This window comes from Ursus arctos, unplaced genomic scaffold (assembly GCF_023065955.2).
Source record: "Ursus arctos isolate Adak ecotype North America unplaced genomic scaffold, UrsArc2.0 scaffold_12, whole genome shotgun sequence".
Taxonomy (NCBI): Eukaryota; Metazoa; Chordata; class Mammalia; order Carnivora; family Ursidae; genus Ursus; species Ursus arctos.
Window position 1 is genome coordinate 53148518 of NW_026622786.1, and position 22424 is coordinate 53170941.

Genomic DNA, 22424 nt, shown 5'->3' on the forward strand with positions numbered 1-22424 from the left:
TGAGTTAGGTACTGCTTTAAAATGTACCCAGGATTTTGTTTTTATTCAGGTATCATGAGACAACGCCATCAAGAGATGACTGCCATTTCAAAGATAATCTGATGGATGCTTACTGAACTTATCGTGGTAATTATTTTGCAACATGTATATATATCAAATCATCACGTTGCCCACCTAAAGCTACTAAGAATGTTACTTGTCAATTATATCTCAATACAATATGGCGGAGGTGGGGTGGGGGGTGGAGATAGTTTGTTACTCACAGTTTCCAAGAAAGCGGGGCGTGCCATGCTGTGCAAGGCCACTTGGGGAATTACCAGGGTGGTCAGGAGGCCGAAGGAATACAGGGAAGAAATAAGCATGAGCCTTTAATTTGGTTTCTGTGGAAAAGGCAAGGAAAGGAAGGGTAAGTGGATTTAGGACTGGCTACTTTGAATAATTTCAGCAGCACTGGGCCACAGGGGTCATCCCTAGTTGTACCTGGCCTTGGGGGCTTAGGCCAGGAGGATAGTGTCCTAGACTACAGGAACCTCATAAAAGGAGGTGGGTGGAGGTAAGATCTCAGGATTGGTTGGTTTACATACGAAAAGTCATGTTTGGGGGCGCCTGGGTGGCTCAGTGGGTCCTGGGATCCAGCCTTGCATCAGGCTCCCTGCTCAATGGGGAGCCTGCTTCTCCCTCTCCTCCCTGCTTGTGCTCTCTTTCGCTATCTCCATCTCTCTCTCTCTCAAATAAATAAGTAATAAATAAAATTAAGTAAAAAATAAATCATTAAAAAAGAAAAGAAAAGAAAAGAGAATAAAAGTCCTGTTCACAGTCTTTAGGAATTGGCTAATCCTGGGAGTGGCAGTCTCTTCTTGGCTCCTCAAGACCTCAAGAAAGCAAAGCATCATAAAATACAGAAAATAAAAACTACAATTAACACAGGTAAATTTTTTAAAAAAAGGTTTTATTTTTAAGGAATCTCTACACCCAATGTGGGGCTCGAACTTACAACCCTAAGACCAAGAGTCGCATGCTCTATGGACTAAGCCAGCCAGGTGCACCAATATAGGTACATATTTCAAACTATAGCTCAAGATGTTTTTGGTTTCATTCTGGCTTTCTAATACGCTCTTCCCTTGCCTGGAACACCTGCCCTTTCCTTGTTCACATGACCATGACTCACCCTTCAGATCTGAACTTGAAGGTCATTTGTCAGGTGGGCCACATGCAAGAAGAACTTGTTCTTTTCCTTTATCACTCTATCTCCAGTGCTCAGCACAGTGCCTGGCATGTGGCAGAGGCTCCTTGAACATCTTCATGATTCTAGAGAGGAATTTAACACAAGTATTAACCCTCAACATACAAGGCTCTGTTTGAGTAAAAATTACAAGTCTATTTTCCAAAGAGTCAAAGATGAGCCATTTCAAATATTTGGATGGCTGGGATTCAGTTCCCTTTTTCTTGCTATTGACCCTACCAACTTTTCCCTTCCAGGTTACAGGCCTGTAGAAGCCATAGATGGGTGGGGGGAGCGTGGGGGGTTGGGGGGAGAAGAGTCTTAAATTGGCAATTGAATACATGAATAAACAGCCTGACACTGCAATTTGAAGGTAGTGCATTATACAATTTCCAGAACTTTGAAACCTCCTATTTCAATTTAGTAGGTCAGACAACTTCTTAAAGACTTCACACTGTTAGCGACATTCAGTAGTGCTATTAATACAAGTGCTTTCCCAGCTTTGAAACATATGCTCCTACTTCCAAAGTAAGATTTTGGAGTTGTTGGGAACTTTAGAAATTTGACCTGGTTTCATGATTTCAAAAAACCCCAAACTTTTACAAGTTACACTATTTATATACCATACATATTTTGTCCTATTGCCTTGGGAAAAAAGACTCAATTCAAATGATTCTGCGCTTTCTTCCTCTAACTCACCATAATGGTTAAAATAGAGAATGGTCTGGAAGTTGCACACTGTGGCTGCTTTTAAATGACTGACCGAGGAATAATAAATTATGAGAAGTGCCATTGTATGACATCGTACATCAATCTGCATTCCTTTCCTTTGATGAGAAACTTTCTGTATTTTCCAAATGAAGCTCCTTGCCCCTAAGCAATTAAGGAGAGGTTTTCACCTACACCTAGCCTTTACTTACAAGTGAATTTGAACGCCAATAGAATTATTGTGGAATTTAATGAAAGATGACATTTCCCATGCCGCATATATTTAATATTTTTCCTATTGGTGAGAGGGGAATTTGACTCCAAAATGTCCTTTTCACCACCCCAGATATGCATTTTTGCCAAATATTAAATAGGAACATAGAGCAAGTGGGAGTAAAGGCACAGGTCTACCTCAGTGATTCATTCTCCCAGGCTGCCAGTCAGGAAGGATGGGTCAAGCACCAGCCGAGTGCCCGGCGGGCTCAGTGATGGAAGTCTGAGTTGAGAAATGCAGTCCTGTCCTCACAGAAGAGCATCATTATGAAACTCTCTTGGTGGGCTTGCCTTCTCGCCTTATGCTCTCAAAGATCTTTGTATTAGACAGAGCTCCAGGTTTCAAGAAACAACAGCTAAGTTGATTGAGATTCAGCAAAAAAGGAAAAATTCTTATAAAGCATGTGGATATCTCATGGCATTGAAGGTACTGAGGACCTCAGGAAGGATGGGGAGTAGGACCAGCTTGGTGCCGGGAATGTGGCAACGCCTGGTTGTAGTCTCTCCCCTCTCTTCCTTTCTGCACAGAGTCAATGTTCTCTCTTCTCTGAAGACTACTTTTCTCTATCCTTAGTCCACAAAGCCGAAAAAATGGTCACCTCCCCAGCCCTCAAGTTTATATTTCTTCCATTCAAAAGGACTTGATTTGGGAATCTTTTTAACCTCCAAGTTTTCAGGAAATGTAATTTGATTGGACTAGTGTGGGGTAGATGCCAACTCATGGACCAACTGACTGTAGCCAAGGGGACAGGGTTTTTTGGTACATTCTTGGGTCCTTGGAGTCACCTCTAGAAACTTGTGGATTTGGAATAGGAGTTTGGGACATTTCCCAGACAGGTTGTCTGGCTGTACAAATAACCCAATGTGTGCTCAAAATAACAGTACAATTTTTTTTTCTTTTAGCCAAGAAAGCAGTAGTCACTGTTAAAAGTTTGGGAAATAAAGAAATACAGAGAAAAAATTTAAACATCTGTAACTGTGACATTAAAAAAACGACTGTTAGTTTTAGTATGTTTCCATTTTAGTATATTTACTTTAACTCTTTTGTCTCTGCCAACTAATCTCTATCTATCTATCTATCTATCTATCTACCTACCTACCTACCTAGATAAATCTGGTGGGGCCCCTGGTGGCTCAGTCAGTTAAGGGTCTGCCTTCAGTTCAGGTCATGATGCCAGGGTCCTGGGATCAAGCCCTGCATCATTGGGCCCCCTGCTCATTGGGGAGCCTGCTTCTGCCTCTCCCTCTGCCCCCCTCCCTGCTCATGCTCTGTCTCTTGCGCTCTTTCAAATAAATAAATCTTAAAAAAATAAATCTGGTATTAAACACCCAATTTTGTATTTTTTTCAAAATTTAATACTATGACATTTTGTACATTTCTCCATGGAATTATATATTGTTGGAGCGCCTGGCTGGCTCAGTCAGAAGGGCACGCAACTCTGGGGCTCAGGGTTGGGAGTTTGAGCCCCATGTTGGGTATAGAGTTACTTAACATCTTAAAAAAAGAAATTATATATTCTTTAAGAACAATTTTAAATGACTGCAAGGTACTCTATTGCCACATTTCTTAATCAATTCTCTATGATTTTTTTCGCCTCTAATTTTTTACTTTTTTAAAAAAATGAGATAACACAATAGTAAATATCCTTGTAAATAAATCTTGATGTACTTCTGTAGTTATCACTTTTAGTCATTAAAAGGGAGACAATAACACAAGGTTTTAAAAATACCTGTAGATTAAGGGAAGTGTAGCAAAAGCTAATTGAACAACCAGGCTCATCAGCACTCCTGAGCGGCACCCATTCTAGTATAGACAAGAGGAGGGTAGGATTGTGGGGTAAGAATCACCATCGACGCAAACACCCCCTTTTTTGTCTGTCACTGCTAAACTATTCCCAGTTTTTGCCAGCACTTGAAACTCTCCCCCGAGCCCCTCAACACCCCCACCTGTGCATGTGCGTTATACTCACACTGAGCCCCAGCTTTGCAGTAACAGTTACAACATTTACTATAGTTATGAGCTTGACATATTACCGACACAAGCTTGTGAGTGCCTGGAGGGCAAAGGCTGCGGATTCCTGTTCTCTTTATATCCAATATCTAGCACGGAGCCTGGTGCACAGCATATAGTCAACGAATTTGTGAATCAACAGGCCGATGAATGATTAAGCAAATAAGTAACTTGACTGGTCAATTTCCTAACTTCCCACCAAACACAAGAATTTTTTCTATAGGCGTTTCGTGAATACCTCCAGTGTTGACGCTTATAGAGAAGATGTGGTGGAGTGAACGCCTGATGTATTTATTCACTAATCTAATAAAAAGCTAACCAGTGTCTGGTCCATGCTACCGGGGACTCCTACTTCTCTGGTGATTCTTACACAGCACACCTGGATTTCTGGAGATCCAGAGGTCTGAATAATGACTATGGCCTCCAAACATATTTTTCCCCCCATATAATGCTTAATATTAACACATTTCACAAATTGAAATCGAAATCTAAAAGCTGGCAGTCTACATGGGCATAATGTTAAACTCAGCTGCTCTGGTTTGCTTGGCTGCTTATTTATTTATTTATGAGAGCGAGTGCACGCGTGCACATGCACACACACACGTGTGAGTGGGAGATGGGGGCAAAGGGAGAGAGAGAATCTTAAGCAGGATCCTCTCTCAGCAGGGACCCCCCGGTGGGGCTCCATCTCGTCACCCTGAGATCATGACTAGAGTTGAAATCAAGAGTCAGACGGTTAACCGTCTGAGCCACCCACGCGCCCCCAGCTGCTCTAGTTTAGCTGGGAAGATTTATTAACTTCTTCAGGTTGTCAGATTTTTAATTCCCTTATCCAAGAAGCACCTCTGAATGTCTATCTTGAGCCTATAGGTTCTGGCAGGTATTTGACATTACGACCTCTGCTAAGTAACCTGGGGAGCTAGAAGTAGAGGAAGCAGAATAAATAGGGGATATGGTAGAAACCCCTCCTTGGGGACCGAGCTCTTGACGAAGAATCAAGAAACTGGATTTGAATTCCAGCCTTGCCATCATCTAGCTTTTTGCTAGCCTCCTGGATAAAGCCTTTAGAAGTATCGATTTCCTGATCTATACAAATGAGGTGATTGCAGATGATGTCCAAGGTCCTTCTAGCCTTCTACTCCTAATGTTCAATTATAAAAACATCATTTCTCAAGTCGGGGAGGTAAAAAGTACCCACATATTGGGGTGATGAAAGTTTTGGAAATAGATCATGGTGACAGTTGCACAACCCTGTAGATATACTCCATACCACTGAATTCTACAGTTACTGTGGTTAAAATGGCAATTTTCATATGTATTTTATCATAATAAAATATTTTTTGAAAGAGTTTTTGAAGTCTATTTATTTGAGAGAGAGCAGGAGCATGACCGGAGAGAGGGGCAGAGGCTGAGCAGGGAGTCTGCTGTGCGGGGGCTCCATCCCAGGACCCTGAGATCACAACCTGAGCTGAAGGCAGATGCTGACCCACTTCGCCACCCAGACGCCCCTAAAAATGTTTTTCATATATAAAAACGTACAACAGTTTGGACCCCGTTCTCCAACATTGAAGGTCAGCCAGTCTATCCATTAATGGATGAGATTTCAGAGATCTTGAGGAGTGGGGGAGAAGAACCCATAGTTCAGCGTTGGCCTAAAACTTGGATGGTGCAAAGGTGCTTTGGCCTCCGTGCTTCCCTTAGCCTCCTGCCTGCCTCGATGCTATTTCACCGTCTGCCCCAGCCTCCCTCACATCAAGGACTGGCTGAGTCTCCAGGCTGGCCACACCCTCCATCTCTAACCCAAAGGAGGAAACTACCACATCCCCTATCAATCTGGACCAACTTGTAAAAATGTTCTATTTTCTCTGCTTTTTCTTCCAACTGAGTTGGGTTGAAGTTCTTAAAACTAAAATTAACTAAGACATATTTGCAAAAAGCCAAAATAGTCTGAATTTCAGTTTGCTTCAAATTATTACTGCTGTAGCTGCTGCCATTCTTTCTAGATAACATTTATGCCTGCTATTTAATACCAGGAATTTTCCCCAGTGCAATCATTCATTTAATACTCAGAACAACCTCCAAGTATTTTACCTTTTAAATCTTTTATCCATTCATTTGATGGGAAGTATGTCTTCCTTGTTAGGAATACCAGTCACCAGCACCCCCCTTCTCCAGCCTAGGTCCCATCTTTGCTGAAATTCCACATATGCATCCCCCCTCCCTGTAAGATCTTTGGAGGCCAGCAGAGAACAACCAGTCTCAGGCCACATCTTTCTCTCTCAAGAGCACATGCCCATTTGCTTTGTTTCTTTCCCGTTTCCAACTTTTCCATAATTAAAAAGCTGAACTGGTATCCTTTTCCTATTCATCTACTCTGCTTCCCATCTCTGTAAACTGACTCCTGAACATGAAACATACTGATCAGGTAGCACAGATGACTCATGATTTCCCTCCTCTGTCCCCTCCGTGGGGCTGGCCACACTGCACTCACAACACACGTTCTCCACGAACAAAACCTGTCCACCAGCCACATTGAACAAACTCCTCCTCCCACCGTGCTGTGTGTCACCAGAATCACCTGGCCATCCTCTCATGCAGTGTGAGCTGAGTTTGGGTGACATCACCAAGGGGAGGATGGCAGAGATGGGAAAGACAGGAGCAGTGTGTTTCAGGAAGAATGCCTCAGTTTAACTTGAAGCAAAATGAAAATTTCAGACATGGTATCATGACAGACACAAAGCTAGACAATTTCATTCCTTTCATTTCTTGAGGTCAACTTACAGACATTGAGAGGCACTGATCCCAACTGTCCACTTTTCACAATGGATTCATCCACAGGAGCCCCGTCTTTCCATCACCCTAGTGCCCCTCACCGGTTTGCCTCCACCACCCTCAGAAGAACCACAGCTGTGGCTGAAATGGAAAGAATCGGAAAGCATCTCACTTTGCTTTGATTTTCGCTCCCACTGTAGAGCACTTCTGTTTGTCCTTCATCTTCATGGATTTCGTCCATGGACAACTTTGTCTCCGCGGATTTGCTTGGAATGCACTCCCTGGTGTCCGGCTTCTTCTGCTTAGTATATCATTAGTTCCTCTCCTCTTATTGCCCCAGAGTGTCTTCCTGTTATGCATTTAATTTCAAATTACTGTAAAATACAAACAGTATGCAATTACATTTGCCTGGCCAAAATTTGGAAGGCTATACATAAGAAGTCTAATATCCTTTGGCTAATGCCACCCCTTTCTCCCTCCACCTGGAGATAATTTGTTGGAATCTGTTGTGCTTTTTAAAAAATTCTTTTAACTTTGAGAGAGAGAGAGAGAGAGAGAGAGAGAAAGAGGACGAGCAGGGGAGGGGCAGAAGGAGAGGGAGAAGCCGGCTCCCCACTGAGCAGGGAGCCCGACATGGGGCTCGGTCCTGGGATGGTGACCTGAGCCTCACAGGCACCCTCTGTTGTGTTTTTAACAGCAGGTATAACAGTACGTGTACCTCTCTGCAACTTACTCTTTTTACGCAACAATAAGTCTTGTAGATACAACCATGCTCATGCACAGAGATCAACCTTATCTTCAAACGGTTGCATAGTATTTCATAACACACATATTCCACTCTTGAGTCATTACTGAGGTGCTTTACAATTTTCTTCCATTTCAGCAAACGCTTCTGTAAATATATTGGTCACGTTGCCTTGTGCACACGTGTTTCTATAGGATACATGTGGGGAAGTGAGATTAGAGAGTGCACACATTTAAATCTCAGACTCCCCAAAGTAGCTACACTGACGTACGCGCCCCCATAATGCTCAGAGTGTTACACAACTCTGACAGTGATGCAACCTGGGGGTGCAAAACTTTTATCTCATTTTAATTTGTATTTCATTAATTCTAGAAATGTTGAACATTTCTTCCTGCGATTACTGGCTACTTGTATCTTCTTTGCGCTGAAGAGGGACTGGCTTAAGTTTGTATTGGGTAATTTCTTCTTTGCTTCATAGTGTAATTAGGTTATTTGTTATTATTAATACATTAGTTTTAATACGCATTACTGTCAATGCCAAGCCTTTGTTCTATTTCAGCAATTAAGTTTTTTGGGGGGTTATTTTTGTAGTACAAAGATTTTAAATTACACCAACCTTTGAGTTAGGACGTTTGCTTTTTCAGCGGGCCCTAAGAAAGTCTTCCTTATGCCAAGGTCACGAGCACAGGATTTTACTTCCTTCTGATATTTTTATGGTTGACGGGTTGCTTTTGATGTGCTTATGGGACATTCTGATAAGGCAATTCCAACCTCTTCCAGTCTTTTAGCAAATTAACTTATTCCGGTAAGTTTGGGCATCTTGAGTTTTCAACTATCATTTTTGCTCTATTTCCAGTTCAGGGGGGAGAAATAAAAAATATGAAATCACCCCATTTTAGTATCTTTTCTTCCTTTCCGAATCCACCTCCAATCCTGGTCAGAAATCAGTTTATTCACTCAGCAAATATCTTTATGTGCCCACTCGAGAGAGGCACCAGGATGCAGCACGCAGACAGACAGACACCCCCCGACTGCCCCACGCTTCGTCTGGTGGGAAGGCAGACATACAACAACTCTGTGTGACGACAGCAAAGGAGGAGACGTCTCACTTGGGGTGCTGTGAAAAACCCACATGCGGCTCAGCTCCAGCTGTGCTGGGGGATTGAGATAAAAGTAACTCGGAGCTTTTATCCCGTGCCCTGTAGTCAATCCAATGACCTTCCCAAGGCTCCTGTGAATTCCTCAGAGCTTTTGTGGCCTCTGGCCCTGAGGTTTCATTCACTCAGCTGCGTCACTGGCCTCTTACTGCGCGGTCTTGCAGTCCTCTTCTCTCTGCTCTGGCCTGGCCCATTGCCCTTGGTTCATTCCCCTTGAATTCCTCTGAGGTCACTCACTCAGGGCTCGTGTCCGTGAATCTGCAGCAAAGGCCAGGAGAGGTGCAGGTGCACGCGAGACAGCCAGACAAATCCATATCTGACCCTCCCTTAGCCTCCTTGCCACCAGGCGCCCGGCACGCTCTCCCCGATCACCTTTCTCTGTGGGTGCCAGGGCTTTAACGTCTGGTGTCTTCCTCCTGCCTCAAGACTCCCCACGTGTCCCCTGCTTCTTGCTTTCCAAGCCCCTCCAGAAGCACCCTCCACCCCAGCTCCTGAGGCAGATCGATTTCACAGGATGGAGAGTCTGATCCTTCTGCAGCTCGGAAAAACTGGCAGGGGATTCAGAGTCTCAGGCTGTTTTCCCCTGCAAGTGTAAGGTCCTGTATAAAGATGGGTTTTCCCAGGAAGGATCAGGCCACCCTCTCTGTTAGCAAGCAGAGGCAGCTAGAGCCAGTATCGGGTTTAAATCACGCACCCGTGGAGGCCCGTGCTGGTGGGTAGTCCCTGAGATGAAGCACTGAAGCTGAGATCTGAAGGAGAAGCAGGAGTTACCGAGGGCAGCGACGGGGCTGGGAGGGGCGGGCTTGGAGAGCAAGTGTTCCAGGCAGAGCGAGCAGAGCGTGCACGGTCCCTGAGGTGGGCTAGAGCAAGGCGTACTCGAGAAATGGAAGAGAAGACAGCTGGAATGAAGAGTCTGGGGGTAAGCTGGAGTTAGGTTGACTTTATCCTAAGGGCAGAAGGAAGATGGGGCAATGGGAAATGGTTTAAGTGGGTTAAGCAAGTAGCAGGTTTTAATTTTACATTAAAAATAAGATCATTCTGCTACAATGAAATATTACTTCATACCCACTGGGATGACTGTAATTTTTTTTTGAAAAAGGAAAATAAGTGTTGGCAAAGAAGCGGAGAAACTGGAACTCTTGTACATTGCTGGTGGGAATGTAAAACGGCACGGCCACTCTAGCAAACAGTCTGGCAGTTCTTGAAAATGTTTAACATAGAATCACCATGTGACCAAGCAATGCAACTCCTAGGGATTTATCCAAAAGAATTAAACATTAGTATTCAAACAAGCAGTTATATACAAACACTCAAAGCAGCACTACATGCAATTGTCAAAAGGTGGAGACAGCCCAAACGTCATCAAGGGATGGATGAACAAAATGTGGTATATCCGTATAGTGGAGCGGTACTCAGCCACAAAAAGGGATCAAGTACGGATAGAGATCAACACTTGATCTATAAGGAATCTCTTAGGCACCCCCCAGAAGCCAGACACACAAGGTCACCTACTGTATTTACATGAAATGTCCAGATTAGGGGCGTCTGGGTGGCTCAGTCAGTTAAGCCTCTGCCTTCAGCTTGGAGCCTGATCTCAGGACCCCGGGATGGAGCCCCGTATCAGGCTCTCTGCTCTGTGGGGGGTCTGCTTCTCCCTCTCCCTTTCCCTCTGTGCACACGCTCTCTCAAATAAAATCTTAAGGAAAAAAAAAAAAAAAAAAAAAGAAACGTCCAGATTAGGTAAACCCATAGAAATCTACAGAAAGCCAATTGGTGGTTTCTAAGGGCTAAGGAACAGGGGGATTGGGGAATGACTGCTTCATGGGCATAAGGTCTCCCTCTGGGGTGGCAAAACTACTTCGTAACTAGATGGTTGCACAACATTTTGAATGCGCCAAACGCCACCGAATTGTATACTTCAAAATGGCTAATTTTATGGTATGTGGCATTTCTCTCAAAACTAAGATTAGGTGGACGTCTGCCTCTAGAGTGAACTGGAGGGGGGGCAGAAGGGAGAGGAGAAGAGCGGGGAAGCCGCTGTGGTCACCCAGGTGAGAAAGGACAGCAACGTGGAGCAGGGCGGGGCTGGTGGGGTGCCTGCTGTTGCACTTGCCTGCGAAGCACCCACAGGGCACATCTCACGGGCCACTGGTCAGGAGATGGAGATTTGGGGGAAAAAGAGATGGCGCGTGGAGGCTCTCAGCACAGCCTGGGCAAGAGGGTGTCTCTGTAGCTTCTGGCTGAAGTCCCAGCAAAGAAGGAGCCTGTGGTGGGTGGGGGCGTGGGGGGGGTGGAGTTTGCATCCGGGGCTCAGCAGGGGAGGCGGGTGAGGGCTTGAGTGAACACTGCAACGTTGTTAACAGTGGCCCAGAAAGGCAGGGGGAACATCTCACCGCCCTTGGAGGGGACAGCCAGGTGAAGGAAGGTTTGTACTTGTAGGTGAGGGGATGGTCGGTGTTTCAGGAGCACCAGCTGGGCAAGTGGAGCTGACGATGTGCATTTGTGATGCAAGCTGGGCTTGCATCTGGGAAGGAGTTGAACATTCCTTCCTCTGAGAACAGAGAGGGTGACGTCTGAGAGCCATTTGACGTGGAAGGTGTAAAAAGTTGTGGGATTTCTACCCCAAATGTCGGCGCAGAATGAAGGCAGCTGTAGAGAGGCTGTGGCAGGGCAGAGCACAGGATAGGGGGAAGAGGAGACGTTCTGGAACAGATTTTGAGGAGAATGTACTAGAGAATAAACTGGGTCTGGACAAAGGATTGCCAAGGAGCCCTGAAAGTCAGGGACATACTTTTGCAGGGGAGCCAAGCTTCTTGTTACGTAATTTTCTTTTTCCAAAAGCACTAGACTGAAGTAGGAACTCAGGCAGTAATCCTGGTGGGTATATTGTTACATAAAACACTTTCATCAAGCAGCACCCAGAAACAGAATGAGAGTAGCGTGGAACAAACCCAAGGAGTCTGATGAGAAGGTCTGAAGCACTTCCATATTAACATGACTCCTTCTTCAAATCAGTGCCATTTAAAACTATATTGGATAACTAAACATTTAAATTACACAGCAGGAATTATTTTTGCACTTAGATGTATGTACACATCAAATTATTAAAATTGATTTTTATATCAGAGATAACATTAAACAATTGCTAAACATGGAACATTGTACTAATTATTAGTGTAATGCACTAAAAAACTATTGCACAAAAAACCAAAGTGAAGTTCACGGTCATGGAGAACAGACTGGTGGTGGTCTGAGTCTGGGGAGGGGGGGCGGGGTGGGCAAAATGAAGGTGGTCGAAAGGCACAAATCTCCAGTTATAAGTCATGGGAATAGAATGTACTGTGTGGTGACTATAGTTAATAATACTGTATCGTATATTTGAAAGTAGCTAGGAGGGTAGATCTTGAAAGCTCTCATCATGAGAAACCTGTAACCATGTACCATGATGCATGTCATCTGGACCTACTGTGATCATTTTGAATATATGCAAGGACTGAATCATTACCTTGTATACCTAAAATATGTTATGCCAATTATACCTTAATTAAGCATCTGCCTTGGGCTCAGGGCGTGATCCTGGCGTCTGGGATCGAGCCCCACATCAGGCTCCTCCGCTGTGAACCTGCTTCTTCCTCTCGCACTCCCCCTGCTTGTGTTCCCTCTCTTGCTGGCTGTCTCTCTCTCTCCGTCAAATAAATAAATAAAATCTTAAAAAAAAAAAAAAGTACTAATTGAGCAAATATTTTGGAGAAATCTACTTCATTTACTACTTTAAATATTATAATATCCGTTGTAACTAATTATAGTTGAGTCTTGAACACTGGTTTGAACTGCATGGATCCACTTATATTTTTTTCGATAAAGTACAGTACTGTATGTTATTTTCTCATGATTTCCTTAACATTTTTTTCTCTACCTTATATTATAGTAACGGAGTATGTGATACGTATACAAAATCCATGTTAATCAACTCTTTACGTTATTGTTGAGGCTTCTGGTCAACAAGAGGCTATTAAAAGTTAAGTTCTGGGGCACTTGGGTGGCTCAGTCAGTTAAGCGTCTGCCTTCGGCTCAGGTTATGATCTCAGGGTCCTGGGATCGAGTCCTGTATTGGGCTCCCTGCTCAGTGGAGAGTCTGCTTCTCCCTCTCCTTCTGCCTCTCCCCCACTCGTTCTCTAATAAATAAAAATCTTTAAAAAAAAAAAGTTTTGGGGGAGTCTAATGACTGCATGGGGAGTCGGGGCCCTTCACCTCTGTGATTTTCAAGGGTCAACTATAATTATGGCTGTAGCTGATACTCCAGACATTTAATCTTCTCAACACTGAAGGCCCTCCCTGCAAATTACAGGGTATGGTGCCAAGAGCACGACAAAGAACAGTGAGAAATAGTCCTTGCTCTTAGGAAGCTAGGGTCCAGTTGAGGCTATAAAAAAGTTCATACGAAAATGCAGCTAACATCCACGCCAAGATTAACCAGAAGCTCACGACTGGTGCAGAGGAGTTTTAGAAAATTTGAACGGGCAGAGCTCACTTTTTATCAGGCACAGGAGTGGTAACTGGATTAAGGAACCTGGTCATGAAAGAAGTTGTATTTAATTGAGATTTGCGGAGGTGAGACGAGCAGATATTTCTCTTAAGAGAACATAAAGTAGGTCAAAAAGCATGATTATTCAACCATGAGGAGATCCTACCATTTGTGACAATATGGAGGGGCCCTAAGGACATTATACTAAGTGAAATAAGCCAAAGAAATATAAATAGTGCATGGTATCACTAGATACCACATAGAATTTTTTTTTTTTTTTTAAGATTAATTTCAGAGAGTGAGCAAGAGAGTACACGAGCAGGGGCAGAGGAAGAGGAAGAAGCAGGCTCCCCGCTGAGCAAGGAGCCCGATGTGGGACTCAATCCCAGGACCCTGGGATCATGAACTGAGCCAAAGCCAGATGCTTAACCAACTGAGCCACTCAGGCATCCCTATACATAGAATATTTTTTTAAAAAGGTCACACTGCTAGAAACAAAATAGAAAAGTGGCTGCCAGGGGCTACAGGGGTGGGAGAAACAGGGAGAGGTTGGTAAAAGGGTACAAACTTTCACTCTAAGATGAATAAGGTCTGAGGATCTAATGTAAAACATGGTGACTATAGTTGAAATTTGCTAAGAGTAGAAGAGATAAATCTCACCAAAAATAAATCAATGAAGAAAGCGTTAATGGGGGGAATCTTTTCATAATGAATACTGATATCAAATCACCATGATGTAGATTTTAAATATCTTACAATTTTAAAGATCTTATTTGAGAGAGAGAGAGAGAGAGAGAGAGAGGGAGAGAATATGAATGGGAGCAGGGGGAGGCAGAAAAAATGTCAAGCAGACTACGTGCTGAGTATGGAGCCTGAACCAGAGATCATGACCTGAGCAGAAACCAAGAGTTGGACGTTTAACAAACTGAGCCACCCAGGCACCCCAGTATCGTACAAATTTTTTAGGTCAATTAAACCTCAATAAAACTGGGGGAAAAATGAAACCACACACACATACACACACACAGCACGAACAAAGATATAGATCACATCAAGAAATGGGTTCTTGGGGGAGGAAAAGAGATTATTACAATGGTCGGTACCCTTCCAAATCTCCATCCCATCCATCAAAATCTTATCTACTAGTATTTAACTTCTTGTAAGGGTGAATTTTCTCCGGAGGAGGGGGGCAGTCATGAGTTTTTAAAAAGGTTAGGAAACACTAACGTAAGGGGGGAAGAGGCCCTAATTAGCTGTGTAGGACAACGAAGGAGGTTAGAGGAAAGCCTAAACAACTTCAAATGTCTACAGATCTATATTGATGATAAACACCTTAGCTAATAGAGCATCTTATGCTTATCACAGCCATTGAAATAGATCTTCCGACTTAATATTCTTTACTGAGAAGTCAGACGAAATTCTGAATATGGCATTGTATTTCAGCCAGGAAAGTCGCACTCCTCTCTTCAGAAACAGACCGAAGATGGCACAGATAAGACTGGGCTAATCCATTTTGATTATTCTACCAGATTTTTTTTTGGAAGAGTAATCATTAGAGCAGTCCATCACCACAGGGAAACCAGCTTAAGTGATCTTCCAGGATTTCTTCCTGCATACCAGTCCTTCTGACGTGCAAAATAAACCTGAGTAAATTTGACATTTTTTTCTTTTTCTTTTTAAAGATTTTTGTCAGAGAGAGAGAGAGAACACAAGCAGGGAGAGCAGCAGAGGGAGAGGGAGAAGCAAGCTCCCTGCTGAGCAGGGAGCCCGATGTGGGGATCGATCCCAGGACCCCAGGATTATGACCGGAGCCAAAGGCAGATGCTTAACCAACGGAGCCATCCAGGCATCCCTGACATTTTTCAAATGAAGATATTAATAAGGGTTGAGCATTCAAATTCAATCAAAAGGCAGAGGAAGAAAAACGACGCTTTCCAAAATGTCTAAAATAAATGTCAGAAAAGCAGATGAGCGCGTACCTGAGAGCTCGATGGGTCTGAACCCTGTTCTGTTTGGGCCACGAATAGGAATTCCCCTTTTCTAGCCACCAAGTGACCTGGAGCAGCTTCGGCTGCTGAAACTTGTTAACGCTGATGGGAGCGTCGGTTACAGGCATTAAGAGGACCTTAGGGAACGAGAAGGCATTGCTAGGACCTCCCTCCCGGATTCCAGCGGCCGCTCGTGTTTAACAAGCAACATTACCTAAGGGGCAAGAGCCACCAATAGAGGTCGCCATGATAGAAATTTCCAAAAACGGAACCGTCCTTTAAAACAAGACCATGAACCACAAATGTCGAAACAACACTTGGGGGAGAAGACGAAAGGGAACTTCGGAGGATAAAACCTTGCAAATCTGTGTGCCATGTTCTCCAGGGGCTGTAAAACAACAGTTCTGGTTCCTTTTCAGGTAGAAGCATTCGATTACTGTCCCCTGAAGTTCCGGACAGGGGAGATATTTATCACAAGAGACACAAGATGCATTTCTGTTCCTACATTTGAGTAGGCTTTAACGTTATTTTATTAAGCTCTGTTTTGTGATTCTTTTCTCAAAAACCCCAAGTTTCCCCCCATCAAGAAGCTAGTGTCATCACACAAAGGTCCTCAACTTCAGGAAACATACCGGTATCTCACGGAGAGGTTTAACTTTCTGGAAAGACAGGAAAGTCACCCCTTCTCTCCAGGAATTCGAGAACAACCATCTCTTTATTATTGACATGAACGCAGATGCTCAGCGAGGGGGGTGGGCCCCCACACATTTTTTAACATTGACTTTTAATTTTATCCCATTTTCTTAAATGTTTTGCATATTCCAGATGTCCAGAAACCCCCGAAGTGGACGGCAGCATCGAGGGGAGGCCTACTTTCAGTTTGGTGACTGATCTGCTCGTTACAAAGTGGATGTAATTTGCCTGGAGGCGCAAGAAGGCGGACGTTAACAATCACTATGAACACTAAAGCTGTCCGTTCATACAGTTTATTTCACTAGACTGCAAATTTATACACAGTAGGAAGGGGTTTCCTGATAGCACGCACATAGTTTACTTTCCGTACTGCTGAAGAACCAATTGTTTTTTTTTTTTTACATTATGTCATTAATACCCTATCATTAAAACGTTATTCAGTGAATTTTTTTTCCAACTACATATAAACGGAGATTTACCACACACACGGTGCAAGAATGTCTTTATAACATATTTGAATCACAAAATGTGAATCTAAAATACATCACTGTAATTAGAACACTACTTCAAAATTACAATGCCCCATGTTATATTAGCCAGATTTTATTAATCTCTGCATACGCCACGAAGCGGTCTGGTGGGTAACTTCTTGGATAACTGGCAGCAGCTTTGAACTAGGATATCCGAAGAAATCTTTAAGAACCAACCGTGAATCTTCAGAACATCTTCCTTTAGGTACTCACTATTCTCACAATCAGAATGCGACGTTTAAAAATTTATAGTCTCTAACGCAAGGAGAAGAAATCCATCTCTCCCTTAGCTGAAAGGCCGGGGTTGTAATATTAAGTTTTGTAGAAATCTAAGAAAAGCATTGTACAGGGAGTGGAAAGGAGTTAGAAAGAAACATGAAAACTTAGGTAAGCATTTTGGATTCCTCTGTCCTCCCCACCTCTGTCAAACACAGAGAAAGAATACTGCATTACAAATAAAGAGTGTTCCCATAAAACGATCTTCTAAAGAAAAGGCATGTAAACAGGTTGGAGAGAGAGATTTCTTCATTTTCCCATCTTGTGGACTGGGGCAGTGGGATGGTGTCTGTTAAATAACAACTTCTTAGTCCAAGAACCATTCGTCACACACAAAAAGGCTAGGCATGACTGCTGAAAATTTCTCATGTGTTTCCTTTTCTTTCCCCCAAAGTTTGAGAATGTTTGAAAGTTCAATAAATAGTAGAAAAATAATCCTTTACTTAGAAATTTTGAGATGCATCATTTAGGGCCCAACAGGAGTTCCAGAGAGCAACTGCGGCGTCTAGGGACCGCCACGAAACCCGGCGGAGTCTTCGAAGCTCACGTTTCTCTCTGGATGTGCCTCGCGCCCCGTCTCCGGCTGGGCACATTTCTCTCTCTTCCAGTTAAGGACAGCCGAATGTTTCTGGCTCCTTGGAACATTCCTCTGGCTCAGCTTAACGAAGGTTCCCCATGTTTCATTTACAGGTTTCGTCTCTGTTTGGAGGTTTGACTTCTATTCCATTCCCTTAGTACGATGGCAGGTTCATTAATCAGGCTTCCTTCCCCTGCGTTTCGGAGCCAGCCTTGCATTCTCCCGTGAGTTTGTTGTTGTCGCTCCTTTTGAAACATGTGAACGGGCAGGAAAGGTCAATCACTCTGGACAAAGCTCGCTCACACACACACACACACACACACACACACACACACACAAAGGGGCCTCTTGCAGTGGAGTCTCTGATGCTGGCTCTTCTTCCCCTCCAGAACATTCTGTACCTCCCAGATTCCATCTTCTCGCGGAGGTGAGGGGAGTGTTAGCATTCCGCGTCGACAGTGTGTACTGTCACGGCCGCCTGTAAGTGGTGGCTGTGGTGCAGCGTGGGGTGGTGGGGGCGGGGGTGGTGGAACTTGTGACTTAGTAGGGCGGCAGTCTGGGGTGGGGTGTCCAGATCCAAGTCCTCATCGTGGTTTCCCACGTCGACCCCCGCTGACAAGGGGTCATTGTTGCACGGGGGATTTTCACTGTCTTCCTGCGGGCTCATGGTACTGTAACCTAGAAAAGGAACAGAACAGGCAGCTGAGAGCTTCCAGACGCAGGGAGATGTGACATCAGATTTCTGGGGCACTGGGAGATGTTCCTATCTTTGTGTTACCGGGCTGTAAACGTCTGCAGGTTGCCAGCAGACGTTCAAGTGACTTATTTCTACAGACATCTTTTATGAGCTATTCTTTTTCCACAATTACACAATAAAACCATAACGGTTTTAGACACCTGAGAGAGCACAGATAAGAAAAAAAATATACAAGCAGACTTTTCCCAAATCCCCAAATCAACAAAACAAAAACTAAAATCACCGCACATCGTCTCTGATCCATAGATAACTACCACTGACATTTGGGAGCGATCCTCCTACACCTTTCCCGGAGATTAACATTAGGACTGTTAATTTTATTTTAAAGAAAAAAAAAGGCAGCTCAAACGACAACAAAAAGTCTTAACGGGACTTGGATCGAGTTGGGGGGAACAGGGCTTGGACAGGCCTGAATGTGACATCGCAACACAGTGAGAGCAAAAACAATGGCCGCCTTCACCCACACACCTGCTCCACGGCAGATGTCAGTGTCCTGGGGCTCCCACACACCAACAAGGCATGTGGTTTAACATCCATTTTACAGGTGAGGGAGGGGACGATCAGAGAGGTTAATGAACTTGCCCAGAGTTCCACCCCATGAAATACTAACTCCACATAGACCCATGGCATCCAGCAAAGGAATCAACAATTCTCTGTGTAAGCTGGCTCCTCGTATTTAAAGATTAATTTCTTTCGGTATTCTAAGTAATACATGTTTCAAAAGAAAACGCCCTTGCTGATCAAAGGATTCCATTCCAAGAACCCTGGCATGTTTTTAAATATTGCAAAAATCCCCTTTAAAAATTTTGAGAAGTGGCAGCTCATTAATATTTCCACTGCATCTACCGTTAGCATCAATCAGCGCTCACCCGTGCGTAGCGCTAGTCACATTTGTGGCTGCAAAATTGATGTGCTTGCATACAGCCAAGCAGGAATAGTTTGTGGTTGAAAATGTATGCTCTGTGCAAAAATGAGAAAGGCAATTCTCTGTCCTCAATGAAACATTTCTCAAATGACAGAATTATTTAAGCCAGTCCAACTCAACGAATATTTATTGCGCACCTACTATGTACAAGACACTGTGTCAGGCATTGCAGGAGACACCAAGGTGAAAACCCGGTCCTTGTACAAGGTGCTTAATAGCTAGTGCTTGAAAAATAAAGCCAATACAAGCACGGATCTGCCCAACTATTCATTGATAGGAAACCATTATGGGGCCAGACGGGGGAGACGATGAAACCTGAGTAAGAGATGTTTCTCTTCCTTGAGGATTTCACAACCGAACACGAGACACATCTTTGTGAAGCTAGGTTTATTTTACCGCGGACAACGGTAAGTGCCATAGCTGAGGTAGAACTGAAATCTAGAACACCGAATAACTAATTCCGCTGGAAGAATGAGAAAGCTTCACGGAAAAACTCCTATTTTAATTGGGCTTTAAAGGATGTGCAGGAGTTTGGTAGGTGGCTAGGAGCAAGGAGACAGAGGAGCACAGCCACAGGGGTGTGGAACCCCAAGGCCATTCCTGCACCATGTGGCTAGGGCGGGTGCTAGCAGGCAGCTGGAGAACGTGGCAGGAGGGAGGTGGAAAAGGGAGTTACAGTCTTATTATAAAGGCCGTGTCAAAGCAGAGAAAATGGAGAAACAACAGAACATTTTAAGCAGACTGAAAAAAATAGCATGATAGTTTCTGTGTTTCAAAGAGAGTTCTGATGCCAGCTTTTTTTTATGAATAAAAAGGAGAGAGAGGGGGACAGTTCAGAGGTTATTCTGACAGCCCAGATGAGAGACGAGGAATTACAACTAGGGGTACAGGATTGGACAGATTTAAAAGTATCTCAGGAGCGGAAACAAGAGAAGTTGGTAAGCTCTTACAAGTGAGGGGGTGGTGGGGGTGCTGAAGGGCAGTTAAATGGACTGTGCCTTGGAGTCAGGATGCTAAGACTCGGAGATCCCCAGTCTCAGGAATGAAGATGAGTTTTGTTTTAGACATCTTGACTTGAGAGTCTGTGGAGATGTCTAGCCAGAAACACAGGAGTGTTGACCATGAGAAGTCAGCACAGAAGAGGAGGAGTTCATGGACATTCAGGTCTACCCTCACGGAGAGTCTTCTTGGTGCCAGGTTGGGGGGCGCTCACCAGAAAAAGGGGTAAAGGTGAGGCCCCAGCTCCTGAGAAGCCCTCAAGAAGGGAAAACAGGTGTTAAAACTGAGGCATACCGAAAGGAATACCAAAGCTGGTTAGCTTGGCTTAGGATACCGGAGGAGGACACTTAGGTAGCCCTCATGGGAGAGAAGGTGTTCATTAGGTAGAGAGAAGGGTGGAAAGGCACTGCAGGCCAGGAGGTAAGCAAATACAAAGACACAGTAGCCTGAAAATCTCTGGTGGGCTTGGGGGACGATAAAAAGCCCGGTATGGGGGAGAAAGACATAGGAGACACTGCTAGACATGAGGGCTCAGACCAGATCAAGAAGGCTGGTGGAGCTAGAGTTGGGATTTAGGATAACAGGCAAGGGGGTGGAGGAGTGGCAATGACATAAGGTGCTTGAAGAGGATCCCTTGTGGCAAGAAGGAGGCTGGACAGAAGGAAGGAGGGATCAGAGGCTCAGAGGATAGGAGGGTGGCGTACTGGCCCAGGAGATGATGAGGACCTGAAGGGACAGCAGCGGTGTTAAGAAGAGCAAGGGGCTGGCTTCAAGAGACCACTGGAGTGCAGAGTAGGCTGAATTTGGTGGCCAAATGGACTTGCCTGGTGAAGATGCCAGGCGGGTTGGCATCCTTGGATAAGACTGAGGTTTCTAGGTTCCGGGGCTGGGGAAACAGTGATGCCTTTCCTCAAGAGCAAGCATCAGGAGCCCTAGTGAGTTTCTCAGCTTGGGCAGTGCTCAGTGTGGAACGTAAGACCGGACGGCAGGCTCCGAAAGCCCAGGTAAAAAGTGCTGTGTGTGCTTATGCTGCCATGTGCTTTACCCGTAGGGAACTTGAGGAGAAACTACACTTTCGGCAAAATCTTGGTGTCTTTGTTGATTATTGTTGGCCAGCCTTTAGCGCTGGGCTGTCTTTATCTTGCCTCCAAGCATATCCTGAATGGCTTCCCATCTCTACTCATTTACAAGCACCCATGGTAACTGTTAACTCATTTGCACATTCGTGACAGGCCTTCTGCCGGGCTCCCCCTCCCACCCTCCCTCGTCTGGCTATTGTGCTTCATGCTTCAGCTTTTAAAGGTCTTCTCTGGGAAGCAGTCCAACCCCAGCCTTCAGCCCGCATGCGGTCGGATGCCCCTTCTGCGAGTTAAATGGCATTCTGTGCACATCTCTCTTAGATTTTTACTATATAATAAACTTCAGGGCTGTCTTGTCCATTAGCAAATTCTTATCTCTGTACTCGGAATACTCAACACAATGCCTCACAGAAAGCAGGCACCTCATTTTTCAAAATCACATTACTGTGCTCCCAAAGCAATGGCATTAATTTTTTGAGTTATCTGTGGTTTTCTCTGCTGTGACATTTCCCAGGCTCACCGAATAATGAAGACAATCCAGGACTCACTGGGCCCTGCCCAGGGCTTCCAACTTAAGAGTCCAGGGATGCCTTCAACCTGGCTGGTCACAGGCTCAGGTGGTTTTGATGGTAGAGCTGTTCCCAAAGCCACTCAGGGGCACCCCCATTTCTCCTGTTCTTGCTTTCTGATGGGAACCTCCCCAGCAGAGGCTCTCCCAAAGTGAACCACTTGCTCTGGGGACATTGCTCAACCCCTCTGTAACTTACTCAGGCTTCCTCTTATCTCAGTAATTAATGAAAATCTGGAGGGAGGGATAGCAAGCTGTGGAGAAGGAGGAAAAATCCAAACACATGCTCTCACTTAACAAATGGAGTGTTTACTTAGCACCAGGCAATTCTGTTGAGTGCTGGGAACAGTGATGAATAAGACAGACTCAGTCTGACTCATGGAGGGGGAAGCACTATTGAAAACACAAAGGGTATCAGCAAACACTTTCAAAGGAAAGATTACTACCCAAACCTATACACAGTCAAGTCTTTGCAAAGATGACCTCAAGCAAAAAGTAGGCTTCAGAAAGGAGGCCAGGCGTTAAGAACAGAAGAGTCAAGATTAGGCTGTGGCTCTTTAGTATCCTGCTTACATATTTAGCTGATGGTTCCTGAGAAACCTCTCTTGATGGTTAGGGA

General features: G+C 44.5%; 1 protein-coding gene and 1 long non-coding RNA gene across 3 annotated transcripts in view; both read right to left on the bottom strand.

Annotated features, from left to right (window-relative positions):
- Positions 1-276: 276 nt before the first annotated feature.
- On the bottom strand, positions 277-7354 carry LOC130543401 (uncharacterized). Its single transcript, XR_008958716.1, has 3 exons — positions 7159-7354; positions 1169-1308; positions 277-380 (listed from the first exon to the last, which is right to left on the bottom strand). It is a non-coding gene; the product is annotated as an uncharacterized LOC130543401 (long non-coding RNA).
- A 9017-nt stretch (positions 7355-16371) lies between these two features.
- CACHD1 (cache domain containing 1) overlaps positions 16372-22424 on the bottom strand; it is a 199429-nt gene continuing 193376 nt past the window's right edge. For both annotated transcript variants that reach the window (XM_026497911.4, XM_044383778.3), the window contains one exon: positions 16372-18155. In XM_026497911.4, the coding sequence (XP_026353696.1) occupies positions 17917-18155 (239 nt within the window). In that variant the 3' untranslated portion in view covers positions 16372-17916. The remainder of the gene's footprint in view (positions 18156-22424) is intronic.